Below are 14,093 nucleotides of genomic sequence, written 5' to 3'. Positions count from 1 at the left end.
CCCTTATTGTAAAGCAGGGTTAGTGAAATTTTCTGTGAAGGGTCATATCTATACTAATAAAAGCCTTGGGGGTGATCTGGCCAGCAGGGGAGGGCAGTTGGGGATGATCAGGCCAGCAGGGGAGTAGTTAGGCGTCAATCAGGCCGGCAGGGGAGCTGTTAGGGGGCGATCAGGCTGGCAGTCTGAAGCAGTTAGGGGCAATCAGGCAGGCATGCAGGTGAGTGGTTAGGAGACAGTGGTCCAGGATTGTGAAAGGGATGCCCAACTGCCGGTTTAGGTCCAATCCTGGCAGTCGGACATCCTGGGATCAGGCCTAAACCAGCAGTCGACATCCCCCAAAGGGTTCAAGATTGGAGAGGGTGTAGGCTGGGCTGAGGGACACCCTCCTCCCGTGCACGAATTTCGTGCACCAGGCCACTAGTAAAATAATAAAATAAAATAAGGTTGGCACCACTCCCTCATGCCAGGCTGCTGTCCTCCGTTGGACAGGATTGGTCAGGGTGTACCCATCCCATGTCTTAGCAAAATCCAATTCATTCTGTGTACTAAGCCTTCACAACAGCCTGGTGTTCACACCAGGTCCCTACATGGCCTAGGCAGGCTTCACCTGCTGGAGAGAAGTATGAACATGTCTTGCTTGACTCTTTATCATATTCATAATTTGCACCACACAAGTTACCTTTATTTCCTGTTTCTTGTAATGTGGCTTATATTTGAGAATGTAACAGATCCTTGCCTTCTCTGCCCCAGACTGTTTTCAAGGTGTCGGAGCATAGTAGGTGCTTGATACATAGTAGCTCTAATTAGAACTATTACTATGGTGTGTGTGGTTGAATATATGAGGGATTAAAATAAAGAAGGGAGAATTAATAGTTTTGTTAAATCTGAAAAACAACAACTGTGTTTTATAAGTAAAGCTTGGCTATTTGCCTCTAGGATATCAGACATCAGAACTTAGGTCTGACCTTGACATAGTCCAAGCATATACTGAATTCGGCCATCTGGTGCATCATTAGAGGGCTTAGGGAGCAATGCTGATGACTCCCTGGAGAATTGGTCCCTTCCATGCCCTCTGCACTGCTGACAGTGGATGTTGAAGCCACTTACTATTAATTTCCTTAATCTTCCCCTTTTGAAGGAGACAACCTGAGCAGGAAGAAAAGATTCTAATCTGAATATTACAAGGTAGCCTGTGGTCTGTCTGCTTCTTTCCTCTGAGGACCCGACTATAATGTTTCCCCAACAACTGGAAAAAAAAATAACATATTTGTTGACACAGAACATTATTTCATTGAAAGCTTCTGAAAAATATTTCTTTGTATCTTAAAAGACAGTATTTCTAATGTATAGCAATGTAACCCCCGTTGCTAATTATGTGCTTTTCCTTGACCCTTCTCTTCTAAATAGCTCCGCAGTTCATTTAAAACCCCTTGAAGTGTCCTATGGAGTTACCCCTGCCAGATCTGCTGTAAGACGTGCTTCTGAACACTGCCTTTCATGTCCCTTTGCCTCCTTCTGCGATGTGTCACCAGCTCCCCTTCCAAGTCCAAGAATCTTCTTTGCTACATGTAGAGAAACTGTGACTGATTCCAAAATAAATACATAGAAATTTGAAAGCTCCCTTAAATAATAGGATAAAATATGATACAGCGTACTTGTCTTGTATAAACCTCAAGAGAGTCAAGATATAGCTATTTTCAAAAAAATAAAATTAAATTTATGAGACAGTCACATTAGTTTTCCTTCCTGCATTTAGGAAAAGGACAGGAACCTTTCACACTACGTCCTGAGACTTCTACATTCCTCATGCAATTGACTCCAAAAAGTAATTTCTAAAACTTACATTGGAACAGAGATTAGATGTAGACGCACACTCATTTGATGTTTCTTCTGTTTGCTTATACTATTGCTCTGATGCCTTCAGATCTTTATTCTCCAGTTATTCATGTCTGCAGTTTTTCTTTTCTCTGCACTTAATATTTAGTTACTTTGAAATCATTGAGATTGAAGCCAGTGGGTGAGAGCAGAGGGTCTAACAGTATTTGTTGTTCCAACATGCAAGATTCTGAAGAGAAATAGCCTTCTTCTCAGCAGAGGGCTTTGGTACACTTTCCTGTCTGATCCTGATTGGGGTGGTGTCTCTTGTAGCCCATCTAGACGCATTGCTTGAGCTACCTGTGCAGGTGCTGGTATGTAAGGGGCCATCTTAGATTTAGGCAAACTGCTTGATAAGATCCAATTCCTCCCAGATCACTGGTCCCTGCTTAACTCATACACCCAGTCAGTGAAGGCAGGGATTTTCTTTCTCATCTATCACCTTACCCACTTGACCACAACTACACAGGATTTTTTTTTCTTTGCCTGCAACCAAGGTATATGCCCTTGACTGGAATCGAACCTTGACCCTTCAGTCTGCAGGCTGATGCTCTATCCACTGAGCCAAACCGGTCAGGGCGGATTTTTTTTTTTTCTTTAATGGATCTATGAGCCTGAGCTTCAAACAACTTTCTTTTCATTAGGAATTGTTTTGCAGGTACATATTCTTGGAAATAGAAAACTTTCTATCTTAAAAGGCCTATATAGACCATCAATTCCAGTCTTATCCCACTTTGAAAGTGGACTTATAGAAAGAGAAAGTTAAGGTAGCATTTACTAACTTTAGAATGTAATGCATCTAGAGTGGGAAAAAAACAAACCTTGGTTCAAAACATAATGTAATTTTAAAAAATTAAAGGTCTTAGAAATTCCAGATACTTTGTAAAAGTTACTTTGTACTTCCATGATCGGGCTCTCTGCATGGCACGTAGTTGGTGCTCAATAAAAGATATCAATATTGTGTATCCAAGAGGTGCCTATAAGAAAAGGCATTTCGAAAGTTTAAGTTAAGTCTCCATTGCTTAGGTAACCTGGGCCATTTTGACCGGAGTTCTTCCTCAGTAAAATTCATGGTATTTAGATAGCAATGTTCATATTCATAGTTTTTCTCTCTCTGTGTCCCCATCACTTAAAATCCTGCTGTAATGATCAGTTTACTTGTCAGAGTTTGCTTCACCAGAAGTCCGACAGGGCCGGACACTGCCTTGTTCATGGTTGGGTCCCTGCCATGTCGTTGGGATTTGATAAATATACCCCCTTCCATAGACACAGAGAAACTGAGGGGCAGAGGTGATGGGGGAGTGTTGCTCAGAGACCACGTCCTCCCACAGGGATTTGATTCTGAGTGTCCTCTTTCTCGCTCTGTGTTTTTTAAGTCAACTGACTGCTTCAGGGAAGCAGGTAACTGTATACTTTCAATACCAAGTGTATTACCCTTGTTGGTACTGTCATCTACACCAATAAGACACATTGTAATACATACACTGTTCTAGTTGATCGAAGAAAAAATACTGAATTGCCTGCCTGCCTTCTTCCTTTTCCTCATTCTCACCTCGTTGAAAAAGCGTCTGTAACTGTACAGAGATGGCTCCTCATCAAATCAGCTGCAGTGTTGCCCCTTAGGTCTAGACCTTGGGAGTATCCAGGTTCCTGCTATGGTAGCCAGTGGGTCTTTAATTCTCACCGGAAATATCAGTTGCTAGCTGCTACTTAAAATTCCCTTGGCAGTATTCCCTTTTCCTGAAGTTGTTCCAAAATACAGTGTGCTCCCTACCCCTAATCCAACCTGCAGCGTGCGCGCGCACACACACACACACACACACACACACACACACACACACATGCAACAAGTTGAATTGCCAAGTAATTGTGTCAGATTTTGAAGAGAGATTATGTTCCTACTCGAAAAATACAGTTATCAAGCATGGCATAGGAGGTTTTAGGGCTTAGGCAGCAGAGCAAGAACTTCATGGGTAAGCCATCATTTATAGGTCAAAAACATTTCTTAGCAGTGAATGTGTTCTTTGAAAAGAAATAAAACCACCAAATTATTTCTCAGCCTTTTCACTTTTAAATTGAAAAACGTATTTCATGTTTCAGGAAATGTCTGCACTTAAATTTGGGACTATGCTATCAGTGAATTGAAAGGTTTTTGGCCATGCACATGTTGAGAAACTCGCTTCTTAAGAGTTTCCACTACAGTTTTTGACATCAGAGACAACTAATTAGGTGCCCCAGTATGATCAAATGAATGGTTCATGTTTTGGGTGGCCAGCCACGCAGGGAAATTAAGGTGCTCTAGAAGACTTTGTGAAAGTCATATGATGCCCAAACCTTTACACTGTCTGCTAGGTGACAGCAGTGATCTGCGACCAAGTGTAAGCCTCTGTGTCACCCAGAAATCAGAGCAATCTCTCCCTCAGAAATCATATCCTCCAGCTAGGATTTGGTTCAGACACACACACACACACACACACACATGGTTAGGTTGGACCTTTCATGTTACTCCTGGCTGCGGATCCATGGAGCCCGGACCCCTTTCTCTCTGAGAGATAGGGAGTGAATTGCCCACTGTTTTCTTAGTCATAATAGGTTATACTGCATAACTGTGGAGTTTTCATCTTCAATTCTGAATATACTGAAGTGTTCATTAGCTCAATGTATCTGAGATGGATGAAATTATTTTAAAATTTCACTATAGCAGTATGATATAGCGGTGACATAGTTGAGCTAGGTTAGCCCGAGTTCAAATGCTGGCTCTACCTCTTACCACTATAAGTTTCCTAAACTCTTAGCCTTGGGCTCCCGTCTGATAAATAGGGTATTGTGAGGATTACATGCAACAATGCATATAAACCATTAAGTGAAGTTCTTGGTATATAGTCAGTATTCAACAAATGCAACTATAATTATGATCATACTTATTTTATTACTGCTATTGTTTAAAAACCTATTTTCTTATGTTTTCTAAAGCCCCAGGTTAGTGCAAATGATAAGGATTGTTCAGAGACTTCCATTCACACTCCAGAGAACTCATTTTGAAGATTTATTTTTTTCATAATGCCTATTCCTCAAACCCCTCTGGCTTCCCACCATCCAGACCATAAATAATTGTCAGGGCCAAGTAGATTATTAATCAAATGGAGCCTAAAGAAAATACTTGGGATTTGTTTTAATTGTGGCTGAAAGAGCTTTCCACGCTACACTGGCTTATAAAGATGCCTGGAAGTTAAAAATGAAGTAAATTTGAGTAAAATCTCCAGCTTTTGGAGCATTATGTACATCATCCTAAGAGTCTGTGAAGAAAAAAGTCAGATAATCAACACTTTTCAGAGAGAGGAATCTGTTTTAGACCAATTTTTTTTTTTTAAGTTGGGATATGTAATCTGTCCCTTTCTTCGTTTGTTCTTATAAATTGGAAGGAACTTCAAAGGCAAACAACATTTTGAAGTGCTTTTGCCCTAACTCTTGGGGATAATATACCTAAAGAACTGGTCTTTTGTTGTGAGAGAGACTTAGCATTTTTCTTTCAAAGGCAATCATCATTTTTCTAAATAAACTCCACCGGTTTGATGCACTTTTCTCTACTTGAAACACATTTTCTCCTGTCTGCCCAAGCAGGGTATTTGCAATTGAGTGATCTTGCTTCTCTTTGTTCTCCCCATCTGATGTGCCTTTGATAGCGGATGGTTTCTCGCTCTTTGGGAGCAAGTCCAGATGACCTGAAGGACCCGATTAAAATCAGCATCCCTCGCTATGTTCTCTGCGGGCAAGGCAAGGACGAGCACTTCGAGTTTGAGGTCAAGGTAAGTGTTTGCTCTTTTTTACTCGTCTCGAGGAATGGAGGCTTGCGGCCAGGCAATGCTTTCCTCTGGCTTTTTTTGTAAAAGGAGAAGAGGATACATGTGTGCGTCTTGTTTTATAAGATACTGGCCACGCCCTTCTTTAAGCCAGTGTGTGAAAGTCTTAACTGTGTGGCACGGGATGCTCTATCCACTGAGCCAAACCGGTCAGGGCGGATTTTTTTTTTTTCTTTAATGGATCTATGAGCCTGAGCTTCAAACAACTTTCTTTTCATTAGGAATTGTTTTGCAGGTACATATTCTTGGAAATAGAAAACTTTCTATCTTAAAAGGCCTATATAGACCATCAATTCCAGTCTTATCCCACTTTGAAAGTGGACTTATAGAAAGAGAAAGTTAAGGTAGCATTTACTAACTTTAGAATGTAATGCATCTAGAGTGGGAAAAAAACAAACCTTGGTTCAAAACATAATGTAATTTTAAAAAATTAAAGGTCTTAGAAATTCCAGATACTTTGTAAAAGTTACTTTGTACTTCCATGATCGGGCTCTCTGCATGGCACGTAGTTGGTGCTCAATAAAAGATATCAATATTGTGTATCCAAGAGGTGCCTATAAGAAAAGGCATTTCGAAAGTTTAAGTTAAGTCTCCATTGCTTAGGTAACCTGGGCCATTTTGACCGGAGTTCTTCCTCAGTAAAATTCATGGTATTTAGATAGCAATGTTCATATTCATAGTTTTTCTCTCTCTGTGTCCCCATCACTTAAAATCCTGCTGTAATGATCAGTTTACTTGTCAGAGTTTGCTTCACCAGAAGTCCGACAGGGCCGGACACTGCCTTGTTCATGGTTGGGTCCCTGCCATGTCGTTGGGATTTGATAAATATACCCCCTTCCATAGACACAGAGAAACTGAGGGGCAGAGGTGATGGGGGAGTGTTGCTCAGAGACCACGTCCTCCCACAGGGATTTGATTCTGAGTGTCCTCTTTCTCGCTCTGTGTTTTTTAAGTCAACTGACTGCTTCAGGGAAGCAGGTAACTGTATACTTTCAATACCAAGTGTATTACCCTTGTTGGTATTGTCATCTACACCAATAAGACACATTGTAATACATACACTGTTCTAGTTGATCGAAGAAAAAATACTGAATTGCCTGCCTGCCTTCTTCCTTTTCCTCATTCTCACCTCGTTGAAAAAGCGTCTGTAACTGTACAGAGATGGCTCCTCATCAAATCAGCTGCAGTGTTGCCCCTTAGGTCTAGACCTTGGGAGTATCCAGGTTCCTGCTATGGTAGCCAGTGGGTCTTTAATTCTCACCGGAAATATCAGTTGCTAGCTGCTACTTAAAATTCCCTTGGCAGTATTCCCTTTTCCTGAAGTTGTTCCAAAATACAGTGTGCTCCCTACCCCTAATCCAACCTGCAGCGTGCGCGCGCGCGCACACACACACACACACACACACACACACACACACACACATGCAACAAGTTGAATTGCCAAGTAATTGTGTCAGATTTTGAAGAGAGATTATGTTCCTACTCGAAAAATACAGTTATCAAGCATGGCATAGGAGGTTTTAGGGCTTAGGCAGCAGAGCAAGAACTTCATGGGTAAGCCATCATTTATAGGTCAAAAACATTTCTTAGCAGTGAATGTGTTCTTTGAAAAGAAATAAAACCACCAAATTATTTCTCAGCCTTTTCACTTTTAAATTGAAAAACGTATTTCATGTTTCAGGAAATGTCTGCACTTAAATTTGGGACTATGCTATCAGTGAATTGAAAGGTTTTTGGCCATGCACATGTTGAGAAACTCGCTTCTTAAGAGTTTCCACTACAGTTTTTGACATCAGAGACAACTAATTAGGTGCCCCAGTATGATCAAATGAATGGTTCATGTTTTGGGTGGCCAGCCACGCAGGGAAATTAAGGTGCTCTAGAAGACTTTGTGAAAGTCATATGATGCCCAAACCTTTACACTGTCTGCTAGGTGACAGCAGTGATCTGCGACCAAGTGTACGCCTCTGTGTCACCCAGAAATCAGAGCAATCTCTCCCTCAGAAATCATATCCTCCAGCTAGGATTTGGTTCAGACACACACACACACACACACACACATGGTTAGGTTGGACCTTTCATGTTACTCCTGGCTGCGGATCCATGGAGCCCGGACCCCTTTCTCTCTGAGAGATAGGGAGTGAATTGCCCACTGTTTTCTTAGTCATAATAGGTTATACTGCATAACTGTGGAGTTTTCATCTTCAATTCTGAATATACTGAAGTGTTCATTAGCTCAATGTATCTGAGATGGATGAAATTATTTTAAAATTTCACTATAGCAGTATAATATAGCGGTGACATAGTTGAGCTAGGTTAGCCCGAGTTCAAATGCTGGCTCTACCTCTTACCACTATAAGTTTCCTAAACTCTTAGCCTTGGGCTCCCGTCTGATAAATAGGGTATTGTGAGGATTACATGCAACAATGCATATAAACCATTAAGTGAAGTTCTTGGTATATAGTCAGTATTCAACAAATGCAACTATAATTATGATCATACTTATTTTATTACTGCTATTGTTTAAAAACCTATTTTCTTATGTTTTCTAAAGCCCCAGGTTAGTGCAAATGATAAGGATTGTTCAGAGACTTCCATTCACACTCCAGAGAACTCATTTTGAAGATTTATTTTTTTCATAATGCCTATTCCTCAAACCCCTCTGGCTTCCCACCATCCAGACCATAAATAATTGTCAGGGCCAAGTAGATTATTAATCAAATGGAGCCTAAAGAAAATACTTGGGATTTGTTTTAATTGTGGCTGAAAGAGCTTTCCACGCTACACTGGCTTATAAAGATGCCTGGAAGTTAAAAATGAAGTAAATTTGAGTAAAATCTCCAGCTTTTGGAGCATTATGTACATCATCCTAAGAGTCTGTGAAGAAAAAAGTCAGATAATCAACACTTTTCAGAGAGAGGAATCTGTTTTAGACCAATTTTTTTTTTTTAAGTTGGGATATGTAATCTGTCCCTTTCTTCGTTTGTTCTTATAAATTGGAAGGAACTTCAAAGGCAAACAACATTTTGAAGTGCTTTTGCCCTAACTCTTGGGGATAATATACCTAAAGAACTGGTCTTTTGTTGTGAGAGAGACTTAGCATTTTTCTTTCAAAGGCAATCATCATTTTTCTAAATAAACTCCACCGGTTTGATGCACTTTTCTCTACTTGAAACACATTTTCTCCTGTCTGCCCAAGCAGGGTATTTGCAATTGAGTGATCTTGCTTCTCTTTGTTCTCCCCATCTGATGTGCCTTTGATAGCGGATGGTTTCTCGCTCTTTGGGAGCAAGTCCAGATGACCTGAAGGACCCGATTAAAATCAGCATCCCTCGCTATGTTCTCTGCGGGCAAGGCAAGGACGAGCACTTCGAGTTTGAGGTCAAGGTAAGTGTTTGCTCTTTTTTACTCGTCTCGAGGAATGGAGGCTTGCGGCCAGGCAATGCTTTCCTCTGGCCTTTTTTGTAAAAGGAGAAGAGGATACATGTGTGTGTCTTGTTTTATAAGATACGGGCCACGCCCTTTTTTAAGCCAGTATGTGAAAGTCTTAACTGTGTGGCACAGGGAGAGAAGTTATCCCGTAGAAGGTGGTGGTGGCTGGGGAGTCAGGCAGACATGGAAGTTGCTATCACTCCCCAGCCCCACAGGCAGGGTGACCAGCCATCCCAGGGGACCCAGGATTTTCTTGCATTCTGCATTGAAAGGTCCATGCCCTGGGAAACCTGGTGTGCCAGGCAAGCCGGACAGTGGTCACCCTACCCCAGGGCTTGGGCTCAATGTTCTTATCATCAAAATGGGAATAATACTATTTATGTCATGGGATATCAGTGCATATAAAGTACTAAGTATAGTGTCTGGTATGAGATAAACAGTTATAGCTATTGCTATTATTTCTATTGCTGTTTTTATTGTTGTTTCTATTATTACTAACGGAAGGTGTCCTAATCTGTTTTAGGCATTATTTAATTTATACAACTTTTCAGGAAGAGATGTGTCTGTTTCCTTACATCATACTTTCCAAAATAATGACTTCATCTTATTCCTAATTTATTTCTATTGACTCATAACAGGCACTTCATTAAATATTGTTGGCCACCATCCCCTCCTCAAGGAATTAATGACTAATCATGCTTCTTCATTTTCAAGGGTAGAGGAGGGTACTGATGTAATGACATTCACCAAAGTCACCAGTCTATGGCTGCACAAAGGTGTTCTCAGAGGGGGTCTCGGTCAGATAAACACCAGGCTGGGAATCTGGATGTTGACTTTTAGGCTCTGATTCAACTGAAGTTTCCTGAATGACCCTAAGTGTTTTATCTTCCCTGAGCCTGTTTCCTCAGGGGTGAAATGAGGACATTGGATAGTACCTCTGATTTCCAAATTTCTTCTTAGCTAAGACCTTGATGGAGCTTCTACTGGGGGAGGCTGGGGAGGGAGCCTGAAGCCGGCCCTCCTCGCTTCCCTGCTGCGATGAACCTCCAGAACCCCGGGGCCCCAGGTGATTCCTCCCTTTAGACACACATGTTCTTTCAGTCTCCCTGGAGAAACAGTGCAAATAATTGCCGCTATATGGTGTCCTTGATCCAGTAATCCCCCCTGCCCCTGATTTAACACCTCATTGCTGCTCAGTTCCTTTTCAGCCATTTGAAACTGTGTGTTTATAGTGTGTGTATGTGTGTATAGAATTCCTATTGTGCATACATGTACTGGTGTATACATACATAGACATAATTTCTGAAGCTGTGTTTGTATTATATCCCTATTTTTAAGTAGAGGACAAAGACTGGCTTTTACCAGCTCAGATTTTTGAATTCTCCAAAAAAGAACTCACAGCCGTGGAAGGCATGCAATGATTTTAATGGGCCTAGATTTATTTTATTTTAATAGATAAATGTTTTAATAAAATACAACTATTAAACCAATTTCATGCATAAAGTTTAAGATATGGATACTTAATTATTTTAAAACTGGGCTGACTTAGTATGATCTAATTTATAGGTGGAATCTGAAAAACAAACAAAAGCCCAATCTCATAGATACAGAGAACAGACTGGTGACTACCAGAGGACTGGGGGGCTGGAGGCAGGCAGAAGAGAAATGGGTGGAGCCCAAAGGCTGCAGTTATAAAATGAATATAGTTAATAAGACTATATTCCATAGTGATTATAGTTAATAATACTGTATTTCAGTATTTTAAAGTTGCTAAGAGAGTGAAAAATTTTTGTAACTATGTATGATAACAGATGTTAACTATATTTATTTGGTGATCATTCGCAATATATATGTACATATTTAATCACTATGTGGTATACCTGAAAGAATACATTATATTGTCAATTATATCTAAAAAAGAAAAACTAAGTTGATTTAAATAAAAACTTCATGCAAATAATACTCCAGGCCAGATGCAAATCTGGCCAAAATTATGAAGATGCTACTGTAAAGGCAACTTAGAGAAAGTACAAAAAATCACAGGAGGCCTTTTAGAATTTAGGCTTTCACTTCGAAATATGAAGTCCAAATCCAAAGAGTGTTGCTTTCTTTGAACTTAACAGAGTCAAGTTCTGAAAGCATGTCACTGTTCTGCTTCCTCTTTATATTTATCCCGATGCTATCGTCATTAGCACCAGGAATGGCCTGGGAGCATTTCCTGGAGAATTCCTAGCTCCCCATGGGAGCAGGGCTGCCTGATGTGTTCACAGGGGAGCTGAGGGCCTCACATTCTCTGGGGGTTACCCAGTCACAGAAGTGTCAGGGCCCAGAACTAGAAGCAAGCGTAGCATGAATATGCTGTCTCTCCCTTAACAAAATGAACAGAAATGGCTGAGCTCCAGCAAAGGCCTAGCTGCTGGAATAGGGCTGGGTGCACTGCCATCCTGTCCCGTCTCCTCTGGTACCCTCAGCAAGTCAGACAACCTCATGTGCAAAGGTGATGATGAAACCACCCGCTGGGTATGCAGAGTGCATGAGCTTAGGTAGGGAAAGTGCTTAGAGCAGTGCTTGCCACGTAGTCAGTGCTGGATAAATGTTTGTTATTAGAAATAAATTAATTAATTTTAAAAAGATTTTGCCCTTGGAGCCCACTTAATGACTCCCAGTGTTCAATTATGTCTTTTGTACAAGGATTTTGTATTTTCCAGGTTTCTTTTTTATTATTCTCCCTCAACATTCTGACTCCCTTAACATTAAGTATGCAACCTTCTGCATCCATCATTTGACTATTACATGGAGAGGCAGTGTTTTCTAGAACAAATAATCACACTTAGGGAAGAGCTTGGCTACTCCTAGTTCTTCTCTTGGTGAGCCAGTGGCTTTAAGAAGTCTAAGGTAAAAAGTGTTAATTGTAAAAGAGTCTGTTCTATTTAGTTTTAGATCTTCTTACAAAGAAAATCTGTTAATGTATATAGATATGCTATTACATTCTCTAGAAAAATCTTTGCTTCTTCTCCTTAAAAAAAATACATAATTTTGTTTTTCCTCCATCCCCCATGATACAGTCTTCTGAGGTCCTGAAGGCACTTAGCAGGGCATGGTGCCCTCTGTGATCAACAGAGCAGGGTCTTGACACCCTGTTGAATATGCAGCTTGCTGGTGTTTGCTGCCAGTTCATCTAGCTTAGATGGCAGGCCCCAGGGAGCCTGGGAAGAGTTGGCACATGGACGTGTGGCTGCCCTGGAATTCACCTTTCAACTCTTCCTAAACCCTCCGGTTCCTCAGCCTCCTACCTTTTTCTGCCCACCCTTATTTACATAGAATTTATTAGTTATTTAAATAATTCCTTCTTCCTGGCCATTTTCATTTTCATCCCCAATCTGGTAACTTCAGTGGTCTGTTCATTGAGGAATGAAGCAGTGGTGAGCTTTGGACTGGAATGTGAAAGGGATGCTCAAGGTGGGGTTCCGGGAGTGGCCTTTGGGGGAGAAAGTGGTTCTCCAATGCTCATCTGACCCCTGATGGGGCCTGAGGAGGATTCTATCACTGGGCTTTAAAATGAGGAAAACATAGCTTTTCATGAAACAAAGATATTAACTCGAGAAGACTGTCACATAGCTTCTTTCCTTTGGGGATGAAAGACAACTTTTACGAAAAAAAACGGTGATAATAGCTAAGTATATAGGTTTTTGTTTTTTTGCTCACATTTTTTCAATCAACTCTGTTGAACCATAATATACTTGCCATGAAACGGACCCATTGTAAGTGTAGTTTGATGAGTTTAGACGTATGTATACACTCATGTAACCAATTAAGATGTAGAACTTTTCAGTCATTCCAGAAGTTTCTAGCCAGCGCCTATGCCCTGCCACAGGCGAGCGCTCATTTGCTCTCTGTGGGTCAGAGGGGTTGTGTCTGTCCACACCTGCCTTGTGAGTGGACTGGGCAGCACTTTCTCTTTTGTGTCTGGCTGCTTCCACTTTACGTGATGTTTTGGAGACTCATCTGTGTAGCTGAGTACAACAGTAATTTGTTTCTTTTAATCACTAAATAGCATCGTCTTATGTGGGTGCATCACCATCTGTAGGTTGGTGTTTGTTTTAATGTCCTTATTTGACAATACAAAAGTGGTCATCTCCATGTTGCACCCCCCTCTTTATTCTCCTGGTCCTTGGAGGACACAGACCCGGGAAGCCCTGGGTCAGGACATCAGCTCCCATTGTCCATACAGTTACACCTTCCCGTGCAGCCCAATAGCACATCCCTCTGGGGCTGTGTCCATAGTCACTTCCAGAGATGGATGTCTTGCTCACCGATAGGAGAGACAGGCCGAGAAGCTGAGGGGTGCCAGTTAGGCTGCTCTCTGAGAGCACATTCGTGCTGAACATCACTGAGTGTCCCGCTGGTCGCCGAATGTCCCTGCACAGTATGTGCTGGCACCAAACGGCAGGTGACACCGCTGGCTGGACTACAGCAGTCATTTTACCTCCTGCGTCAAGTGCTTCTCAGTGACTGATATGTGAAATCCATTACACTGCATTATTCTTGCCTTTTTCAGTTACCCAGGGTTTCAGAATGGGTAGAATTTTATTTTTAAGTGACATTTCAGCATGATGCAAAACACCGGCCTAGGAACTCGGTGGTTAAGGCTGATAAAAGCTGTCACACCCTTGTTATAGAAATAAGCTGATGTTTTCAGCGTTGCTTGAAATGTCCTGCCTTTTAATTTACATATTAACATGGTAATATAAAGAAACAAGCCAACACTGGTGTGTGTTTTCAAATATTTTGTTCCCTGAGAGTTTTTATTCCTGTGAAAACAGAAAGTAATATTTCAAGATTGTCTTTGGGTTCCTCCCCTTCAGGTGACATCTGTGCTTCCCCCCCCCCCCCCCCCCCCCCCCGCCCCCCCCCCCCTCCCCCCCC

At 41.4% G+C, this 14,093-nt stretch overlaps 1 protein-coding gene across 3 annotated transcripts in view; it reads left to right on the top strand.

Annotated features, from left to right (window-relative positions):
- Positions 1-14,093, top strand: part of KIF16B (kinesin family member 16B) — a 291,552-nt gene that overhangs the window by 212,577 nt on the left and 64,882 nt on the right. For all 3 annotated transcript variants that reach the window (XM_005860579.2, XM_014535047.1, XM_014535046.1), the window contains one exon: positions 5,559-5,681. In XM_005860579.2, the coding sequence (XP_005860641.1) occupies positions 5,559-5,681 (123 nt within the window). The remainder of the gene's footprint in view (positions 1-5,558; positions 5,682-14,093) is intronic.

The sequence above is a fragment of the Myotis brandtii genome, unplaced genomic scaffold (assembly GCF_000412655.1).
Source record: "Myotis brandtii unplaced genomic scaffold, ASM41265v1 scaffold137, whole genome shotgun sequence".
In the NCBI taxonomy this organism is placed as follows: domain Eukaryota; kingdom Metazoa; phylum Chordata; class Mammalia; order Chiroptera; family Vespertilionidae; genus Myotis; species Myotis brandtii.
Note: the sequence above shows the minus strand (reverse complement) of the source record. Positions and strands in the feature narration are given on the sequence as shown.